The sequence below is a fragment of the Lissotriton vulgaris genome, chromosome 3_1 (assembly GCF_964263255.1).
Source record: "Lissotriton vulgaris chromosome 3_1, aLisVul1.2, whole genome shotgun sequence".
Taxonomy (NCBI): Eukaryota; Metazoa; Chordata; class Amphibia; order Caudata; family Salamandridae; genus Lissotriton; species Lissotriton vulgaris.
In genome coordinates, this window is record NC_141689.1 from 1553791745 (window position 1) to 1553809863 (window position 18119).

The window sequence follows — 18119 nt, forward strand, 5'->3', positions numbered from 1 at the left end:
CATCCATTATTTATCTGTTAGATCCCTATCTATGTCTCCCGACCCCCATGCAGTTTTCAGTGTGTCTAGAGAGGCTTTTGTATGCGAGCTGATGCCTGTATAGAGCCATCTTATAAGGTGTCTACCTCTCCCCATATAATGTACCATCTTGACCAGGTCATTGGTAGAGAGTTCTTGCCTTTGCGGGGCCCAGTTTGTTTTTATACATCGCAGCAGTGCAGCGTGTAGTATGTATAAGTTTCATTGACAAAGGTTTCATGGTTAAGAAATATCCCGTCCCCAAACAGATCTGACACCGTGCTAACCCCTGCCTCCAGCCAGGGTGTCAATTTGCGTTTTGTGAGTTTGCCTCCCGTTAGTGGGATCAGCAACAAAGGAATGTTACCTGCATATGCCGAGGGTGCTTGCGTATAGTGCAGTGCCGCCTTCCAGCATCGAAGCGCCGTGGCTAGCAATTGGGGGAGGTTTCTCGGTGGTCTGTTACCAGGTAATAATAGGAAGTGTAATGCACCATTGTCCATGTCGGTATCCGTGTCCCCTATTTCTTGTAAGTTGCGACCCCCTGTCCAATATGATAGCCATGGTAATTGGCATGCATATTAATATGCTCACAAATCTGGGACACCCAGGCCGCCCATTTGTGTACTTACTTGCAGTTTCTTCAGGCCTATACGTTCCTGGTGCATCATGAACGAAGTGGACTATATCATGAATGCCTGTAAGGGTCTGTGGCATTTTAGCAAATTGGATCCCAAAAGTTTCAAACAATTCTCAGGGGAGAAGTCTACTCTCCCTTAAATAATCTACACAAAATCTGTTAACTTGTTTTGCTGCTGGAAGTTGGAGGAAGTATCACAGCCCACCAATTACATAGATCTTTTTCTTCATAAAATGTGTATGAGGTTGGCTCTCGTCCTATTCCTAGAAATGCCTGTCATGCCCCATTGCTGGCAGCGGGACTGTCTTTAGGGCGGTACAACAGGTACAGTCACACTTGACGATGGTGGAGGCTGCTGTTTTTAAAAATAATTTTTATTTTAAGAGCACAAGAACTTCCTTTGCATCAGGTAGTTTTCAGGCAATGATAAGAACACAAAGATAACTCTTGTAGTTAATGTGCCTGCTAGTGAGAGTTCAGAATTTTGTGTAGTTGCAGTTTTGGCTCATTGAAAGCAGCATGGAGGATTAATGTGCCTGCTGCAAAGAACGTGCCATGCAGATCACAGAAATGGGGGTAAGTGAACTATGAGTCGCACTATAAAGAGGAGGAGAAACTGGAGTCCTACACATTGCCTCAACTTAAGGGTATTTGCAAAAGTTTCAAGTGTTCCATTAGAGGACTCACAAGAAAAGAAGAGCTGCAAACGGCGCTGAGGGCCTCGTTGGCAGCTAGGAAGGCTAGTGGGTACACAGAAGAGGAGAATGATGATGTGGAAGTGGAGGAGCAGAGCTTGAAAGGGGATGCTGTGGATCAGGTTCTGTAGGGGAGGAGGGTACCTTCCAGGGCAGGCAGCAGAATTTTTCTCAGAGTCTGTCCCCAGAGAAGCTGGAAGACAGCCTAGGTCATCATTTTACATCTTTGCCTTCTGAGTACTGGCCGCCCTGTATGGGTGATCTGCCCCCAGCAAGGGAGAAAATTAAAAGCCTCGGGGTTTGGTTTGAACCCCAATTAACTTTCAGGACCCATGCACAGAAAGTTGCAGGTGGTTGCTTTGGTCTGTTGCGTGCAGTACGGAAAGTGCTCCCCCTCCTGCCCTTCCAATCCAGGAAGCTACTAATCCAGGGTCTAATATTATCCAGACTGGATTACGGCAATGCTCTCCTTTTGGCTGCACCTAAAGCCACAATTAACACCCTGCAGCGGGTACAGAACGCCGCAGCCAGACTGCTTATGGGGGCACCTAGAAGGGCCTCAGCTAAACCATTGCTGAGAGCCCTTCATTGGCTCCCCATCCAGGAATGAATTGCTTTTAAATCACTGTGCATCACTCACAAAACACTGCAAGGTAAAGGCCCTCCTGCCTTGAGAAACCTGATTTGTCCCTACAAATCATCGTGGGCCCTTCGGTCTGACGGGGAAAACCTGGCTACCATTCCAAGAGTGAGAAAAGCCCGTACCGGAGGTCGCCGGTTCTCTCTGAACGCGGCAAAACATTGGAACGCTCTCCCCAGGGAAATCCGGATGGAACCCTCCTATCTGAAATTCAGAAAATCCCTTAAAACTTTCCTTTTTCCTAAGGTTGCATAATTCCTTTTTTTCCTTTTCAGAGTTTTCTGTTATTAGTTAGTTAGCGCTGGGACGCTTTAGGGCAGCCATGCGCTTTATAAATCCAATTTCATTCATTTCATTTCATTCATTTCACAGGCGGAAAAAGAGAGGCAGTTTAATTTGGTACTTGCCAGAATCAGGCTGAAGGAGGAAGAAGATGACCATAGCTCAGGAGGAGAGCTTAAAGAAGTTGGAATTGAAGTCCAAGTCCAGCACAGATGGTGGCAGCATTTCATCCATGCAGTATGAGAGAATGGTGCTCTTGCCAAAGCATAGAGAGAAAGAGGACATCAAGGTGATGACATTCATAGATAGTTTCATGGTTATGAGCAGCGCTTCATATGAATGCAGTTCCTGAGAAGCACTCAGGGGCCAGGGATCTGGAATCACTTTACAGTGGAAGGGAGGGATACGTTGTTGGCCATAAGGGATGCATATGCACTCACCTACCCAGAGATTAAGGCAGCCCTACTTACCCAGTATGGTCTTACCCCAAAGAAGTACAGGGATCAGTTCAGACAGAGTAAGAAACTTGATTCCCAGACATGACTAGAGTGTGTAGATTCTTTTTGCAGAACATTGGATGGTTGGGTGAAGGGCAGGAATGGCACAAATTCCCTGGGGCTGTGCAATTTGATTGTATGGGAGCACTTGTCTGTGTTTTTCAAAGCTGTACCAGCACCTGATGGACAGCAAGCTTACTGACCCCAGGAAGCTTGCTCAGGAGGCGTACTGCTGGGTGAGTACAAGGGACCACAAGAAGGTGTATGGGGATTTCGACCAGAGGTCGGGAGGATGCCCATCAGAAGAGTGGAGAGCTAAGAGTAAAAAGCAGGAGTTCTCTAAAGGGCCCCAACGAGCTCCTAGGGTAAAGATTCCTGTCCCCCAGGTCATTAGAAACTATGGAATTCTTCAGGGAAGCCCTGGAAAGAGGAGTAACAGGTAGTGTTATGCATGTGATTAGGAGGGCCACATTAAAGGGGACCCCAAGTGTCCCAAGCGGGTACAGCCCCCCACTGATAGACAGATAGAGTGACAGCTAGCATTGAGGAGGAGGTGTCCAAGATGTTGGCTCTAGGAGTGATTGAGCCTTCCACATGCCTTGGTTCATACCAGTTTTCTTGGTTCCCAAAGCTGCTGCACCAGAACTACAGTTCTGTGTGGACTACCATGAGCTCAATGTTGTCACGAAGATGGGCGCACACCCCATTGCCCGAGCTGATGAGCTCATTGATCAGCTCAGAGCTGCCAAGTTCCTCAGTACATTTGATCTGATGTCTGGGTACTGGCAGATTGCTTTGACCAAAGGGGCAGAGGAAAGGCCAGCGTTTTGAACACCAGTGGGGCACTAGCAGTTCCGAGTTATGCCCTTTGGGTTAAAGAACACCCCTGCCACCTTTCAGGGACCGATCAAGCAGGACTTGGCTGCGCTGGAGGATTTCAGTGCCGCCTACCTGGATGACATTGCAGTGTTCAGTTCCAGTTGGCAGGATCACTTGCAACACCTCTGGGAAGTGTTAAAGGTCCTGCAAAAGACAGGCCTCACTATCAAGGCCAGTAAGGGCCAGATAGGGGAGGGGTCTGTGGTGTACTTGGGACACTATGTAGGAACTGGCCAGGTGGCGGACCTACAACCCAAGATTGACATCATTCTGGCTTGGGCACCCCCAAGACCGAGACAGAGATCAAAGAATTTCTTAGGTCTCACCGGGTACTTCCACAGGTTTGTCAATGGGTATGGCACCATTGTTGTCCCCTTGACTGAGCTGACACTTCCAGGAAGCAGCCATGTCAGGTGATCTGGACTGAGGCATGCCAGATAATTTTTGATGCCCTGAAGGAGGCTGTGTGCATGGCGCCTGCGCTCAAGGCTCTTCACTTCTCTAAGGAGTTTGTGGTCAGACTGATGTCTCTGAGCATGGTGTGGGAGCTGTGTTTTCATAGCTAAGCAAAGAGGGCCTAAATCAACCTGTAGCTTTCATTATCAGGAGGCTACTTCCCTGGGAACAGAGGTGGAGTGCAATTGAAAGGGGAGTTTTTGCTGTGGATTAGACCCTGAAGACACTAAGACACTACTTGTTTGGGACTCACTTCTAAGTTCAGACAGACCACAGGCCCCATAGATGGTTAATACTAAGCATGGGCGAATTTTGCGAATTCGCGATCCGTAAATTTGCAGATTTGCAAATTCGCGATCGGCAAAATTTGCGAATTTGTGCGAATTTGCGGATTTTTGTTTTTTGCGTGTTCGCAGGGTTTTTTGCGTGTTCCCGGGGTTTTTTGCGTGTTCGCGGGGATTTTTTCGTCTTCGCGAGACGCTTGCATAGCGAAGTTACCCATGCAGTCGTTTATGGGAGAGGGAGAGAGAGATAGATAGATAGATAGATAGAAAGAGAGAGAAAGAGAGGGAAAGAGAGAGGGAGAGAGAGAACGAGAGAAAGAAAGAGAGGCCGGATCTCTGAAGGGCCAGATTCCTGAGTTGCCCCTACAGAACATACAGCTTTTTATTTTTAGCAAAATGCATATGAAAATTGTGCTGTAAAGGTCTCTTTTAGTTTAACCCCTCCTGACAACTCAAAATGGGTGTATTTGCCATCCTCTCCCTTCCTCCTGTTTTTTATATCTGTAAGTGCTTCCTGATGAGGTTTAATTCCTTGGACAGGTGCCTCGTTGCCTACTTGTAACTATTCTCTGACCCTGCTTCAAGGGTCAGAGCAGGGTCAGAGAATAGTTGCAAGTAGGCAACGAGGCGCCAGGAAGCAATTAGCAGCAGGTGTCCAAGTTGAAGTTAATTTGTTTGTAACCCTTTTGTAAAAGGTTACAAAGAAATTAGGTTCAACTTTTGCACCTGCTGCTGTAACCCTTGCTTGGCTGAAAATTCGTCCCCGCTGATTCGCGGATTTTGCCGCGATTTTGCGAGATTCGCGGATCGCGAAATCGCGGAAAATCCGCAAATTCGCCCGCGAAACAGATTTTACGCCCACCCTTAGTTAATACAGATATGGGGTGAGAACGCTAAACTGTTTAGGTGGTCCATCTCCCTACAGGGAATGGACTTTATGGTAGAACACTGCAATGGCACGGAACCCACCAATGCTGATTGTCTGTCCAGGTTATTTCGCCTTAGTGAAGAGAACTCCCAGGAGGATGGGTAGTTTTCCCCACTTTCAGCTGTGGGGACACATGTTAGACTGGGCATCTTTGGCATGTTTTTCCACTGTCTTTTTGCTTCTGACCTCTTGTGTTTGACTGTGTGCTGCATTTCGCAATGCTGGTTTTAGAAGTCGGCGAACTTTAAAAATGCTGATCAGTGTTAAAGTGCGAGTGACCCCTTTGTAAATTGTGATTATGATTGGGTATCCATGATTGGCCTATTTGATTTTCTGGTAAATCCTTCATAAATTGCACTGTGTGTGCCCAGGGCCTGTAAATCAAATGCTACTAGGGGATTTCAGCACTGGTTGTGCCACCCACATGAGTAGCCCAATAAACGTGCCTCAGGCCTGCAACTGCATTGTCTGTGAGTGCAGTTTTGAACTGGCATGTCGATCTGGCAAGTGCATCCACTTGCCAGGCCCTAACCTTCCATATTTCTACTTTTAGGGCACCCCTAAGGTATGCCCAAAGTACTCACATGGGCAGGGTGCAGTGGTGCAGTGTATGTGAAAAGTAGGACTTTTGCTGAAGTGTTTTACATGTCCTAAAAGGGAAACACAGCCAATTTCGTTTTCAATATTGGAATATTGGAAGGTCCATCTCTCCATAGGCTATCATTTGAGCTGACTGGTAACATCTTACAAGCGTAACTTTCAATTGGAAAGAGATAGAAAGAGATAGAGATTTGGGCTCCCTAAGTTCAGAATTTGAAAATACATATTTTAGTGAAGTTGGTTTTGAATTTGTTTGTTTGTTTGATAATGCTACTTTAGGAAAGTGGGCATTTTCTCGCTTAACCATTCTGTGCCTTTGCCTCCCTGTGGAATCAACATCTGGTTTAGACTGACATGGGCTTGTTTGTACATTCACTCTAGACAGTCACACAGAGGGAGCTCCGGTGTGTCCTGCATATCCAGGTGAGCCCTCACCAGACTGATGGGTCTTTCTGGGCTAGAGTGGTAGGAGGAGTTGACACTGCCACCTGAATATGGTTATGCCTGTCCTCTCACAATGTTGCCTCCACCCCCTGGAGGATGCTTGGAGCCAAGACCAGGCAAGGCAGGAACTTGTAAACTAGAAAGGCTTCAAAGGTCAAAAGGGGTATAAGAATTGGAAATAAAACTCCAGACTCCATGCACTGTCTCATACAAGCGTCCCAATCCATGGGCGTGCCATATGCATAAATTGCGGGAGATGAGCCCGTCCTGCACTCACCTGAAACATTCAGCCTCTGAGGAAGAAGGAAACTTTGAAACGCGTCAGGCTGCCGAAAATTCAGCTGTTTGATTGTACCGACTGACGTTTCCCTCCATACCAATAAAGGCTCATGCAAGCACAGTGATGTCTCGAGCGCAGCTTTACTGAGGGACACCTTTGGAGCAGAATATATATATATATATATATATACATATATCTACAAACACTTGCTTCTTTACAAGAAAGTAGACGGCACTCCAAGCTTGAGATGTTTCAAACGATTTATTGGCAGACCCCCCCTGCCCTCAAAAAAAGACAAACGCGTTTCGCCGTGAAGGCTTCCTCAGTGTTAAAAAAAAAATATATATATATATATATATATAGGATTTGGACACCCACTGTGCCTATCCATTAATCCCAGCAACACTTACCCGGTATTACAGCATTCTGGGAGCTGTAGTTTGTGTTCAGGCTGCAGCGGAGTTGCCATCACGTGACTTTCGTCATGCGGACTACCGCCAATGGGAGAGACACTGGACAATTCAAAGGTGGGGTGGGAAGCACTTCCTTGTATCCAGCAGCATCTGACGAAGGCCGGCAGGCCGAAATGCATTATGCAGCGCTGATTAATTAAAAAGATTTCCTGAAGTTCCCCTGAGAGACCTCCGCCTGTTCTTTCGAAGCAGGCTTACTGTGGATATATATATATATATATATATACAGCAACAGCAGTATTTCAGGGCTCCGCATTTCATCGACCCAGAAAGACCACACGAATCCAAAACGTAAATGAAGGCACAGGGTTTATTAAAGTCTAGTCCAACAAAATCTGACGCGTTTCGGGCATCCGCCCTTGCTCACAGACAGTCAGTTAGTGCGGCATTCACATTTAAGTACCCAGAGCTTCACAGTTTTTTTTGATGTGTCAATTAAAATTTTTTTCATTAGCATTTTTTTCTTTTTTTCAAACACTACACCATGTGATCATGGAAAGAAAGGACATACTCCATTGTAAGCACTACAAAGTCTGTTTTCCAAACATACATGTAAACAATTGATCTCTACTACATTAGATGGTTAAAATCCATAATATATAAAGAATGAGTTAGTTAAAATTCATTATTTATAACAATATATACAATGGCCAATAAATGCGACAAAGTAAATACAATTAGACGCAAATAAAATAATTGCTTATAATGCAAGCAGACCCAAGCGAAGAGAGCCTTGTTCACATACATTTAAAGAGAAACTGAATAATTCATTTAAATAAAACCCATACACTGTGCAAACTACGCAATCTCGTGCAAATATGCAAGTAAACATCCTGATAAAGTGCAAGTGCAATGTGCAATTTGTATTATCAGCATTATAAAGTGTCAAAGTGCCATTCTGTGCAAAAATTGCATAAATGTAAACAATTGGATGAAATCCAATATGAATGGGTTCTATGTCTCCTTTTTTTTATATAACAAGGCAATCTGAAACCAGAATGCTCAGAATGCAGGAAGGCCAACAATGTAATCGAACCAAAAAAGATGGATCTGTAGTAGAGAAACCACTATAGATAAGTTCTGACGTGGTTATAAAACAGGAAAACAGAAAATGGCAAGTAGTCCTGTACGGCTATGTCCTAATAAAGTAAAAAAGTGTATCCCAAAAAAATATTTAACAAGTGAAAAAAAGCTGTATGGCACCGACCATGAAGCAATTTATAATAGGGAAAATGAGAAAGTAAAAAGGTATGTATATGAAATTCTGTGTACAAAAATATCCCAAAACCAATGATATTACTGACAGATGTTGTTATGCGGTAAGTAGAAAAACAGGCAACAAAGGTTTAAAGGAAAACGTGCAAATCCTCTGTATTATTGAGCCCATTTGGAAATCTGCTGTCTAATTCCAAAATAAACTGGGACTCAAGTCTCCTCAGCATCCTATCTCTGTCCCCACCCCTCGCAGGTTTATCTACAGAGGCGATGACAAAGTATGATAGGCATTGTAAATCATTTTTGTGATATATATATATATATACGCGGAAACTCCAAACACCACTTCCGAGTCAGACGGGAGTCAGACCGGCGAGGAAACATAGGAGACGGACCACCAGATGCGCTTCACAGGATCTTTATTGCAGGAAAGCCGGTAGGCAAGAGGGCACTACGCGTTTCGGGCTTGAAAAGCCCTTGTTCACATCAGTGATGTAATCTGTGATGTCATTTGAGATGTCATCAGTGATGTCATCAGTGATGTCACTGACCATGTCATGAATTATGTAATATGTGACATCATCAGCAGTGGATTGCGGGTGCGCGAAATATAGTAAGTACAACTAACTATATAGGAGCAATTTGCAAGGTTTTTAAAATGCTAATTCCTAACTATATGAGGCCTGAAACCTATGTTTTTTTAAGTGAATTCGCAAGGTTTTTTAAATGCTAATTCCTAACTATATAATGCCAGAAACCTATGTTTTTTTTAGTGAATTTGCAAGGTTTTTTAAATGCTAATTCCAAACTATATCAGGCGTGAAACCTATATTTTTTTCAATAAATGTCAAAGGTTTTGTAAATGCTAATTCTATTAGCGGATAACGTTTATATATGTTATTATCCTTCTGGGATCACCTGAGCAGCCATCTTGTTTCTCAGGAGAAGTGAGGCACAAGAGAGCACAAAACAAGAGTGGAAAACGCGAAAAGGGGGCAGGGTAGAGACCCCCTAGCCCTTCTCAGGGGGTCCAGAAGGACCACTAAGTGCAAAAAAAAGTATAATTTTGTTTTAAATCGCGGGGTACGGGCACTGTATTTTTTTTTTGCCCTTGGGGGTCCTTCTGGGACCCCCTGAGAAGGGCTAGAGGGTTGGGGGGTCTCTACCCTGCCCCCTTTTCGTGTTTTCCACTCTTGTTTTGGGCTCTCTTGTGCCTCAGTTCTCCTGAAAAACAAGATGGTGGCCAACACTTCCTGGTTTGGACAGTTTGGAATGTTGACAGTCGACTGCCAGCCAATCAGAAACTCGCTCGCGCACGTACGGTACGCGCACGTACGCGTACGGTACGCGTACCATACGCGTACGGTGTGCATACGGTGAGCGCATATACATATATAATTTGCTCAAATTCAATTTTCTCAACAACTACTGGAGGAATTTTCACCAAATAAAGAAAAGGCACTACTGCATACCTGTCCCCACCATTTTGCCAAGTTTGTTGTAATTCCGTTCAGCTGTTCGGGCTGTAGTGGTGTCTAAAGGTCCCATAGAAAATGCCATTTGAAAAATTTCAAATTCAATTTTCTCAAGAACTACTGGAGGGATTTTCACCAAACATAGCAAAGGCACATGTGCATACCAGGCCCTACCATTTTGCCAAATTTGGTGTAATTCCATTCAGCCGTTCGGGCTGTAGCCGTGTCTAAAGGTCCCTATGGAAATTAACATGGGGAAAACACGTTTTAGGACCCCCCTTTTGGCCCCCGCTTGACGAATCCCCCCAAAACTTTCAGGGAAGGAGCGGAGCGGAGCTGGCCAAAATTCTGGAAAATTACACGCAGATTCCTCAATCAGCGCCAAATTTATTCCCAATAGAATGTTGAGCGCATATAGATATATAATTTGCTCAAATTCAATTTTCTCAACAACTACTGGAGGGATTTTCACCAAATTAAGAAAAGTCACTACTGCATACCTGTCCCTACCATTTTGCCAAGTTTGGTGTAATTCCGTTCAGCCGTTCGGGCTGTAGCCGTGTCTAAAGGTCCCATAGAAAATGCCATTTGAAAAATTTCAAATTCAATTTTCTCAAAAACTACTGGATGGATTTTCACCAAACATAGCAAAGGCACATCTGCATACCAGGCCCTACCATTTTGCCAAGTTTGGTGTATTTCCATTCAGCCGTTCGGGCTGTAGCCGTGTCTAAAGGTCCCTATGGAAATTAACATGGGGAAAACACGTTTTGGGACCCCCCTTTTTTCTCAGCCCCCGCTTGACGAATCCCCCCAAAACTTTCAGGGAAGGAGTGGAGCATAGTTGAGCAAATTTAAGGAAAATTACACGCAGATTCCTCAATCGGCGCCAAAGTTAATCCCAATAGAATGTTGGGGATTTCCTATGGTAACTAGGTCCTAACTATATATACCTACTGGCGACCGCCAGTAGGTAATATATATATGTTGGATTTTGTCGTTTTGGTCTTGTTTGGTTTAGATAAAGGTACCTTATTCTTCTAAACTGGTGTGGTGTCCATTTGTATGTTTTCACTGTTACCATGTGTGTTATGTACAAATAATTTACACATTGCCTCTGAGATAAGCATATCTGCTTGTGCCAAGCTACCAAGCGGGTGAGCGGGGGTTTTCTTAGGTGTTCAATCCCATTACCCTGGCTAGAAGGAAGGATCTCTACATGGACAGGGCGCAAGCCACTGCCAACTAGAGACCCCCATTTCTAACAGAAATGTACATCGGAGAGAGGCTATGGAGAGATGAGGTGCGCTGTTGTGAAGTGGTAGTGGAGAAATGAATGGAGAAGGGGATTATGGGGGGAGAGAGCATCAAAAAGACTGTCCTGACGGTAACCGCCAGCATTCAAGCCAGCCCTGGCAGTTTGGGTCTAGTTGCGCCCCTTGTAGTATATATTGTAGAAAATGCTTCAATTCTGAAATGATGAGACTTTAAAAGACCTAGAATGAGTCTCTTCAAAGTTAAATCAAAGGCAGTGAAGAGTGGTACTGCTGCAGAGGTAAGATTTGTTTTCATCCTGCTGGTGAGGGCTAAAATGAACAGCCTTATAGGGACCTGCCTCAGCACCTGCTTTTTAGAACTGTCGTTGCTGAGACCTGGGCAAACAGGGAAAGGCTTGGGTCCTGTCACTGGCCGGCCTGAACCACTATTATGCAAAGAAACAAAACAAGTGCCGGGCAGTTTCGAATTTAGGTCACAGTACACGACCTAGTATAATAAATCACTAGGTTGGACAACCATTTGTATTGATTGACTCTTTGTTTTTATAAAATATTTTAAGATTTTTTTGGCATCAAAAAATACAACACAACATTTATAATGATACACAAATACAAAATCAGTGAACCGAAAGGAAATTGTCAAAACACAGTGTATAAACAAGAAAATTGCCATACATAAATAACATGGACAACTGTGAAAGGCCTCAGGTCAATCAATCAAAGAGGCTCCAATCCTGAATATAAACTGAACAAGGGGACTGTTAAATTATAAAAAAACCTCCTTGTTAGAACCAACACAAGATACACAATGGATTAAACATCAAGTGCTATGGCTAGGAATAACATAGGAACAGATCAACAATTCAAGAGTGTATTAAGTTGATTCCTAGCGTGCCCTAATGATTTGGTATCTTGGAGGTGAGAACGTCGACGCGTTTCGAACCCAACAACATTAGACGGGTTCTCCTCAGGACATGGACTGGGGGGTCGTTGTCACTGTGAAATAATTAAAAGACGGTGTAAGTGAGGGGGCTAATTTGAATAGACTCATCGCATGGACTCAACCACTTAGGAATTAAAAGTACCTTAATCGTGAGATGTTCGGATCACTCCCTGTGGGAAAAATGGTGTAAGAGATCTAGGTTAGAAACAATCCACCAATGTCTCTAGTGTGCTGCATATGATTCGCTATGTGAAACCAGGGCATACCTTGACAGAGCGCAGGGTTGCCGCTGAACAAGGGGATGGTGCCGGCCCGGGTCAGTTGTTCATTGCGTAGATCTGTAATCTGGAGAGAGGATTGGGACTTCTTAGTATAGCTCATGGTGCCATTGAGGTGCAAGGGCGTTCGGAAAAATGACAAATGTCCTACCTTTTTAGACGAGGCAGGTTTGTCCTAACTGCACGCGTGGAGAGGCGGCAGCCGCCGCACGGGCTAGCGAGCTGTTGGAGAAAAGAGCGAGCGTTTAGGGGGACGTGATTTGAAACTTGTCCAAGATAGAGCATATCCCTGCAGGATGACTTACTTCTCGGCAGAGTTTCCGAGACGTTACGGTCTGGCACACAACGAATTGAGAATTACAGTGAAAAGAGTACCCATCTGTCCACACATTCATGTAACCTATAGAAGTCTCTACACCCTAATACGTGTCTCGTGCTGCATATTACATCTGCACTGATCCAACGATGATGTAGGAGCCCAAAAACTATGTTTCCCATAACAAAACCAGGACCACAGTCTGTTCAAATACAGATAGACACGCCCCCCGGGCCAACAAGCTGTCTTCCAGAAGTCGTTGCTGAGACCTGGCAGGACCTGTCCCACTTAAAGCCCTGCAGTGACATAGCACCCAGAAGCTGTGCTACCGTCCAGAATCACACTATAGCACACACATCCAAAGGCTTTTTTAAAAAGATACAGTAACATGTAATAGCTACTTCAAAAAAAAAAAAACATACGCAACCAATTAAGCGGCTTGTATTTGCAAATACCTGCCGCATTTTGAGGCAATACATATCCCCTTTAAATCGATGTGAGTCTGTTTAACAGCCCAGAGGTGTGCATTGTTTGCACGCACTCCGTTCCATGTACGCTACTGAAATCGGGGCTTGAGCTCAGAACCTGCAAGGGTACGTGCACCTGGAAGAGGGACCAGAAACCAGGGCTGGACTGGCTGTAGCAGGCCCCGGGCGTTTTCTCGGTGGGCTGCTAGGGTGGGGGGGGGCCGATTTGGGCCCCTGAGAGCTGTTTTTGTTACAGGGCCGTTTTTGCAGCATAGCTGCAAAATCGCCCCCTATAACAAAATCGTCCGAAACCGGCCCTGATGGGCAGCTTGGCCGCTCCCAGGGGGGCCGGACGAGCTCTTTGCCAGGGCCAATTTTGGTTCCCAGTCTGGCCCTGCCAGAAACCTCAGTTCTTACCCCTTCCACCCCACCCGTTCACACCCGTCACTTTCCAGAGCAAAGAAGAAATGATACGAGAGACACGCACAAACGAGGCTGCTACCCGACACGCACAACACGGCCAACAACTCCCTCAGACAGCGCATGCTCAAGAACAGCGGAATGTGCAATACGCAGTGCTTTAAATGGGCGGGACTCACCTGTACAGAGAACCGGCTCTTGCGATTTTTTGGGCCGTCAGTACCGGAACTTCTCTGTAGCCATGGAAAGTACTGGTACTCTGATCAACGGCAGGCTCAGGTTAGGTTTCTCCTCCCGTGCAGGGCAGAGGCGGCCCTGCTTCGGAGGAGCTTGTAATTAACTGAGCTGAAGTAGCCTTTTGCAGAGCTGCTGGTGAAGATTCCAGCAGAGCCCATTTGAATGTCCCCAAACTGCAGGGGGGTTGAGAGGGCTTGTGTCACAGTGTGATTAACAGGACAGGGTCTCTAGACAGAGCCTGCACTGTCAATCAGGTGCACAGCGGCCAGTCGGGTGAAAGTGCCATCGTGACTTTTATTTTGTGTAATGATTTCATCCAAAAATATTTATATAAACACATTTCTCATGTGTTTTTAATATGTGCTGCAACTGGTACAGAAGTCCCGCCCACTTGCCAGACCTTTATTTTATTGAGAACCTGCCCTTATTTTTCCCCATTTAAAGCACTGGCAATACGAATACGATATAAGTTGCAGGCGGTGTCTCGTTAAGTACTAAAGAGAACTGTGATTCGCTAGTCTTTACCCGGCAGCGGCAAAAGTTACTCCGGCCAGCGAAAAAAAACATTCAATATTTAAATGAGGCACATATATAATGGCAGAAATACTGCAGGTGTGCAAAGTAGCGCGCAAAAAGTCAAATCACTTCACTTCGGTAGGTAGACCGAACATCAATGATGTGTTTTCCCTTACTCTGCAAAACCTGTAGCACAACCTCTATTTTTTCTGGGATCATTCAACAAATGTCAATTTTGATAAAACATAAATAAAAAAATAAAACGAAAACAACATTGCGCCGACCCTATATTACTAACACAACCATCATTTCACCTGCAGATTGCAATCCCAATTCCTCGGAAGCACCGAATACTTAAATAGATTTTTTTTCATGAAGCGAGAGACTGGAATCCGCGTCTGCTTGGTTTCCGAGGCTACCTTTCCTGGATAGTGACTGGCTGCGAAGACAGCTGGGGAGGAGGCGGTGCGGCGATCCGGCTATGCCTTCCCCTCTGAAGCTGGTACCTCACTTAGGCTTACCACCCTCCCGTGATAGTGCCGAGGATGCGGGGAGGCGGCACTTTCTCACAGAATTACCTTCAGCCAATGCCTGGGCTCCGTGCTCCCCCTGCTGACGTCAGTGTGACCCTCCTTGAACGCCGTGTTATAAGGAGCTACCTTTCAGAGTAGCTTTTCCACATCTGCCGCTTGTTCTGTCAACGCTGGACTGTAGAGGGACCTCCACTAACCGGCCACCAGGAGGCGCACTCCACTTGCGAGGAGACCGGCAACAGCTGACGGGGCAAGCAGCATAAATCAGTCAGAAAGTAATAGAATTCTTAACTGTATCAACTCGCAAGGAAGTACCTGTGTTGCTGGGGCAGCGGCAAGACGGCCAGGTCATCTCCTAGCCCCCCAAGCCCCTGGTCTGTAGGCATAGCTCTCCAGCAGTGACCCGTATTCTAGCCCTACTTGCTCTGAACTTGGGCACTTTCGGCTCTCCAAGGAGAAAGGGTCCAGGGATGACCTCACTTCCTCCAAACGGGACCATGGAGAGCAATACCAGCGCCTTCTCCCTGGGAGAGGGATTAGGCTGGGCCTGGATGGGAAACACCTCTGCCTCCCCCACGGGCAATGCTTCTGCCCCCTTTGCCCCCATGGCCAACCAGTTTGTGCAGCCATCGTGGCGCATCGCCCTCTGGTCGCTGGCCTACGGCTCTATGGTGGCAGTCGCTGTGCTGGGCAACTTGGTGGTGATCTGGATCATAGTGGCTCACAAGAGGATGCGCACCGTCACTAACTACTTCCTGGTCAGCCTGGCCTTCTCGGACGCCTCTATGGCTGCTTTCAACACCCTGGTCAACTTCATCTACGCCCTGCACAGCGAGTGGTACTTCGGAGAGGCGTACTGCCGCTTCCACAACTTCTTCCCCATCACGGCCGTCTTTGCCAGCATTTACTCCATGATCGCCATCGCTGTAGACAGGTGAGCAGAGCCAGGCCAGTACACATCTCATGTATGTAGCAATGGATAAGGCGCACGCGTGAAATGTTTTGTGAGCACGTGTATGAGGTATCCGGCCGGGGGGAGGGGTGGGGGGGTGCATTCAAGAAGTGTTGGGGTTTGAAGTATTAGGAGGGGCACAAGTAGCATATTTTCTACCACCTCTGTGTTGGGTGTCAGGGAGGGGCACATGTATGAAGCGTTCCGGCACATGTATGAATTGTTAGGCGGTGCACGTGTGAAGTATTAGAGGGAATAAGTATGAAGGTTTGTACAATGGCTTCCATAAGACTACTTGGGGCGGGGCACATTCATTGGGTATCAGAGAGGGGCACAGACATGAAATGTTTGGAACGGGCATTTGCATGTGCTATTTTGGAGGTAGGTATGCACTAAGTGGAGGGGCGCATTTTGGAGTACTGGGGAGGTGGGCAGTGGCACGTTCTGGGGGGATACATTTATAGATGACAGGTACACGTGAATTAATTGTTAAAAATGGGCACATGTAAAGAGTAGAAAGGCGGCACCCATGTCTGAAGTATTACATACGTGTACATGTATGGAGTATTAGGAATAGTACATGGATTACGTTTTGGTTGAAACATATATGGAGAATTAGAGGGGGAGGCGTTTGAAGTATTATGGAAGGCCATATGTATTAAGTGCTAGGAATGGGCACACATATGGATTATTAGGGAGGGCACAGGTAGAAATTGTGGGGGACACGTGGGTGTAGGTTTGAGATAACGTGCATGCAGTGTTGGGGAAGGAACTCTATTTACAGTGGTGGGCGAATGGAAAGCAGGTTTGGGAGACACACAACTGTGATTTTGGGCACATGCAATAAGTTTTGGGGCTGTTCATGCCCGATGTTTTGAAAAACTGCTTGTGGATTCAATTTTGTAGTGTTACCCTTGTGAAAGTTTTGGCCTATAGCACGTGTATTAGATTTTGGAAAAGGACACACGCGATGTTTTTTTTAAAATCAGACATGTATGAAATGTTGAGGATTGGGACTTCTGTTTAGTTGTGGTCCATGTCTGTTTATACTTTTGGGGCATGGTCACCTCATGTACGTTGGGGGGAAATGCCATATTTGCAGTTATAGGGCATGTATGCAATTTTGGGGAATGGCACAAATGTGAAAGTTGTCAGCAAAGGCGCGTGCATGCACTTAGGAGAAGTCTCACGTGCAAAAAGTTTTGAAGCACGAGTATAAAGGCTGGAAGATTGGTGCGGAGTGGCGTGAAGTGCTGAGAAGAGGCAACTGTGATGTTTTGAAGAATAATTCGCATATGAAAAAGTTGAAATTGACGTATAGGGGAAAGTACATGGGTGAAGCCCGCAGGCGTGATCTGTACAAGTCGCTTGGGGCATGCATTGTCCATGTAGGACAAGTAGGGAAAGGGCAAATGGATACATTTTGGGGCATGGAGGTATGGGTATGCATTTTTTAACGTAAATGCATGAACTTTGGGGGAATTGTACGCGTAGATGTTACTGAGTGTGGCGGAGTGACACGTATGGAATTTGAGGAAATGGTAAACGTATGAGATTTATTGGTATGTTCCGTGTATAGAGTTTTGGGGAAGGGCGCCGGTATGGAGTGTTCTGCCTGCATTGATTTGTTGTAGGTGGAGGGATCTGACCAGACCCGTGGACGCTGTTGTGAGAATAGTTAACCGATAATTAGGCAACGAGGGGGGAATATGAGTGCGGTTTTAGTGTTATATCCGAACCAGGGCTTGCGAGGCATGCATCATATTGTGTAAATCTTTATTTCCCACAATATGGCTTTCCTGATCTGTGTCCATGAGTTGACTTTTGAGTACCGACTTCACCGAATACAAATAAAGTTGAAATAGACTGATTTCATCTTTAAATGTTGTGATGGTCGAAGTGGGGGGAGGGGGGCGGGGAGGCGGGCTGGACATGTCGGCGGCTTTATGTAAACTACCGGGACCGATTTATTTGTGCAACAAGTTAATTTACGGAGAATATATTTTTGCCCACGAGCCTCGTTTCCTTCAGGGAAGTGATGCGCAGTTACCAGGAAGTGGTCGCTTCTTTCTGTACAGATACGCCGATGGTCACCCAGAGCAGCAAGCTGCCTGCAGCGCACCGGACTGACATATCAATAAGTAGGGCTGAAAGCAGTCGAAAGGCGGTCAAAGTGCGACATCAGCGAGCTTTAGTCCAACGGAGAGTCCGGTTTGCACGTGCACAAGAGTGCCAGCCGCACGCCCACTTTGGATATGTTTTTTGATTGATATGTTTTTCATAATTCACCAACTTGTGAATGGTTGCCTAGTTATCCTTGGGTCCCCCCACCCCACCCCTCCTCAACAACCGCAGTCGTCCGTCTGCCCCTTTC

General features: G+C 45.9%; 1 protein-coding gene across 1 annotated transcript in view; it reads left to right on the forward strand.

Annotated features, from left to right (window-relative positions):
- The first annotated feature begins 14883 nt into the window (after positions 1-14883).
- The window catches only part of TACR3 (tachykinin receptor 3), a 1258290-nt gene continuing 1255054 nt past the window's right edge, over positions 14884-18119 (forward strand). Inside the window, exon 1 of the mRNA XM_086963249.1 lies at positions 14884-15727. Within this exon, the coding sequence (XP_086819375.1) occupies positions 15264-15727 (464 nt within the window). The 5' untranslated portion in view covers positions 14884-15263. The remainder of the gene's footprint in view (positions 15728-18119) is intronic.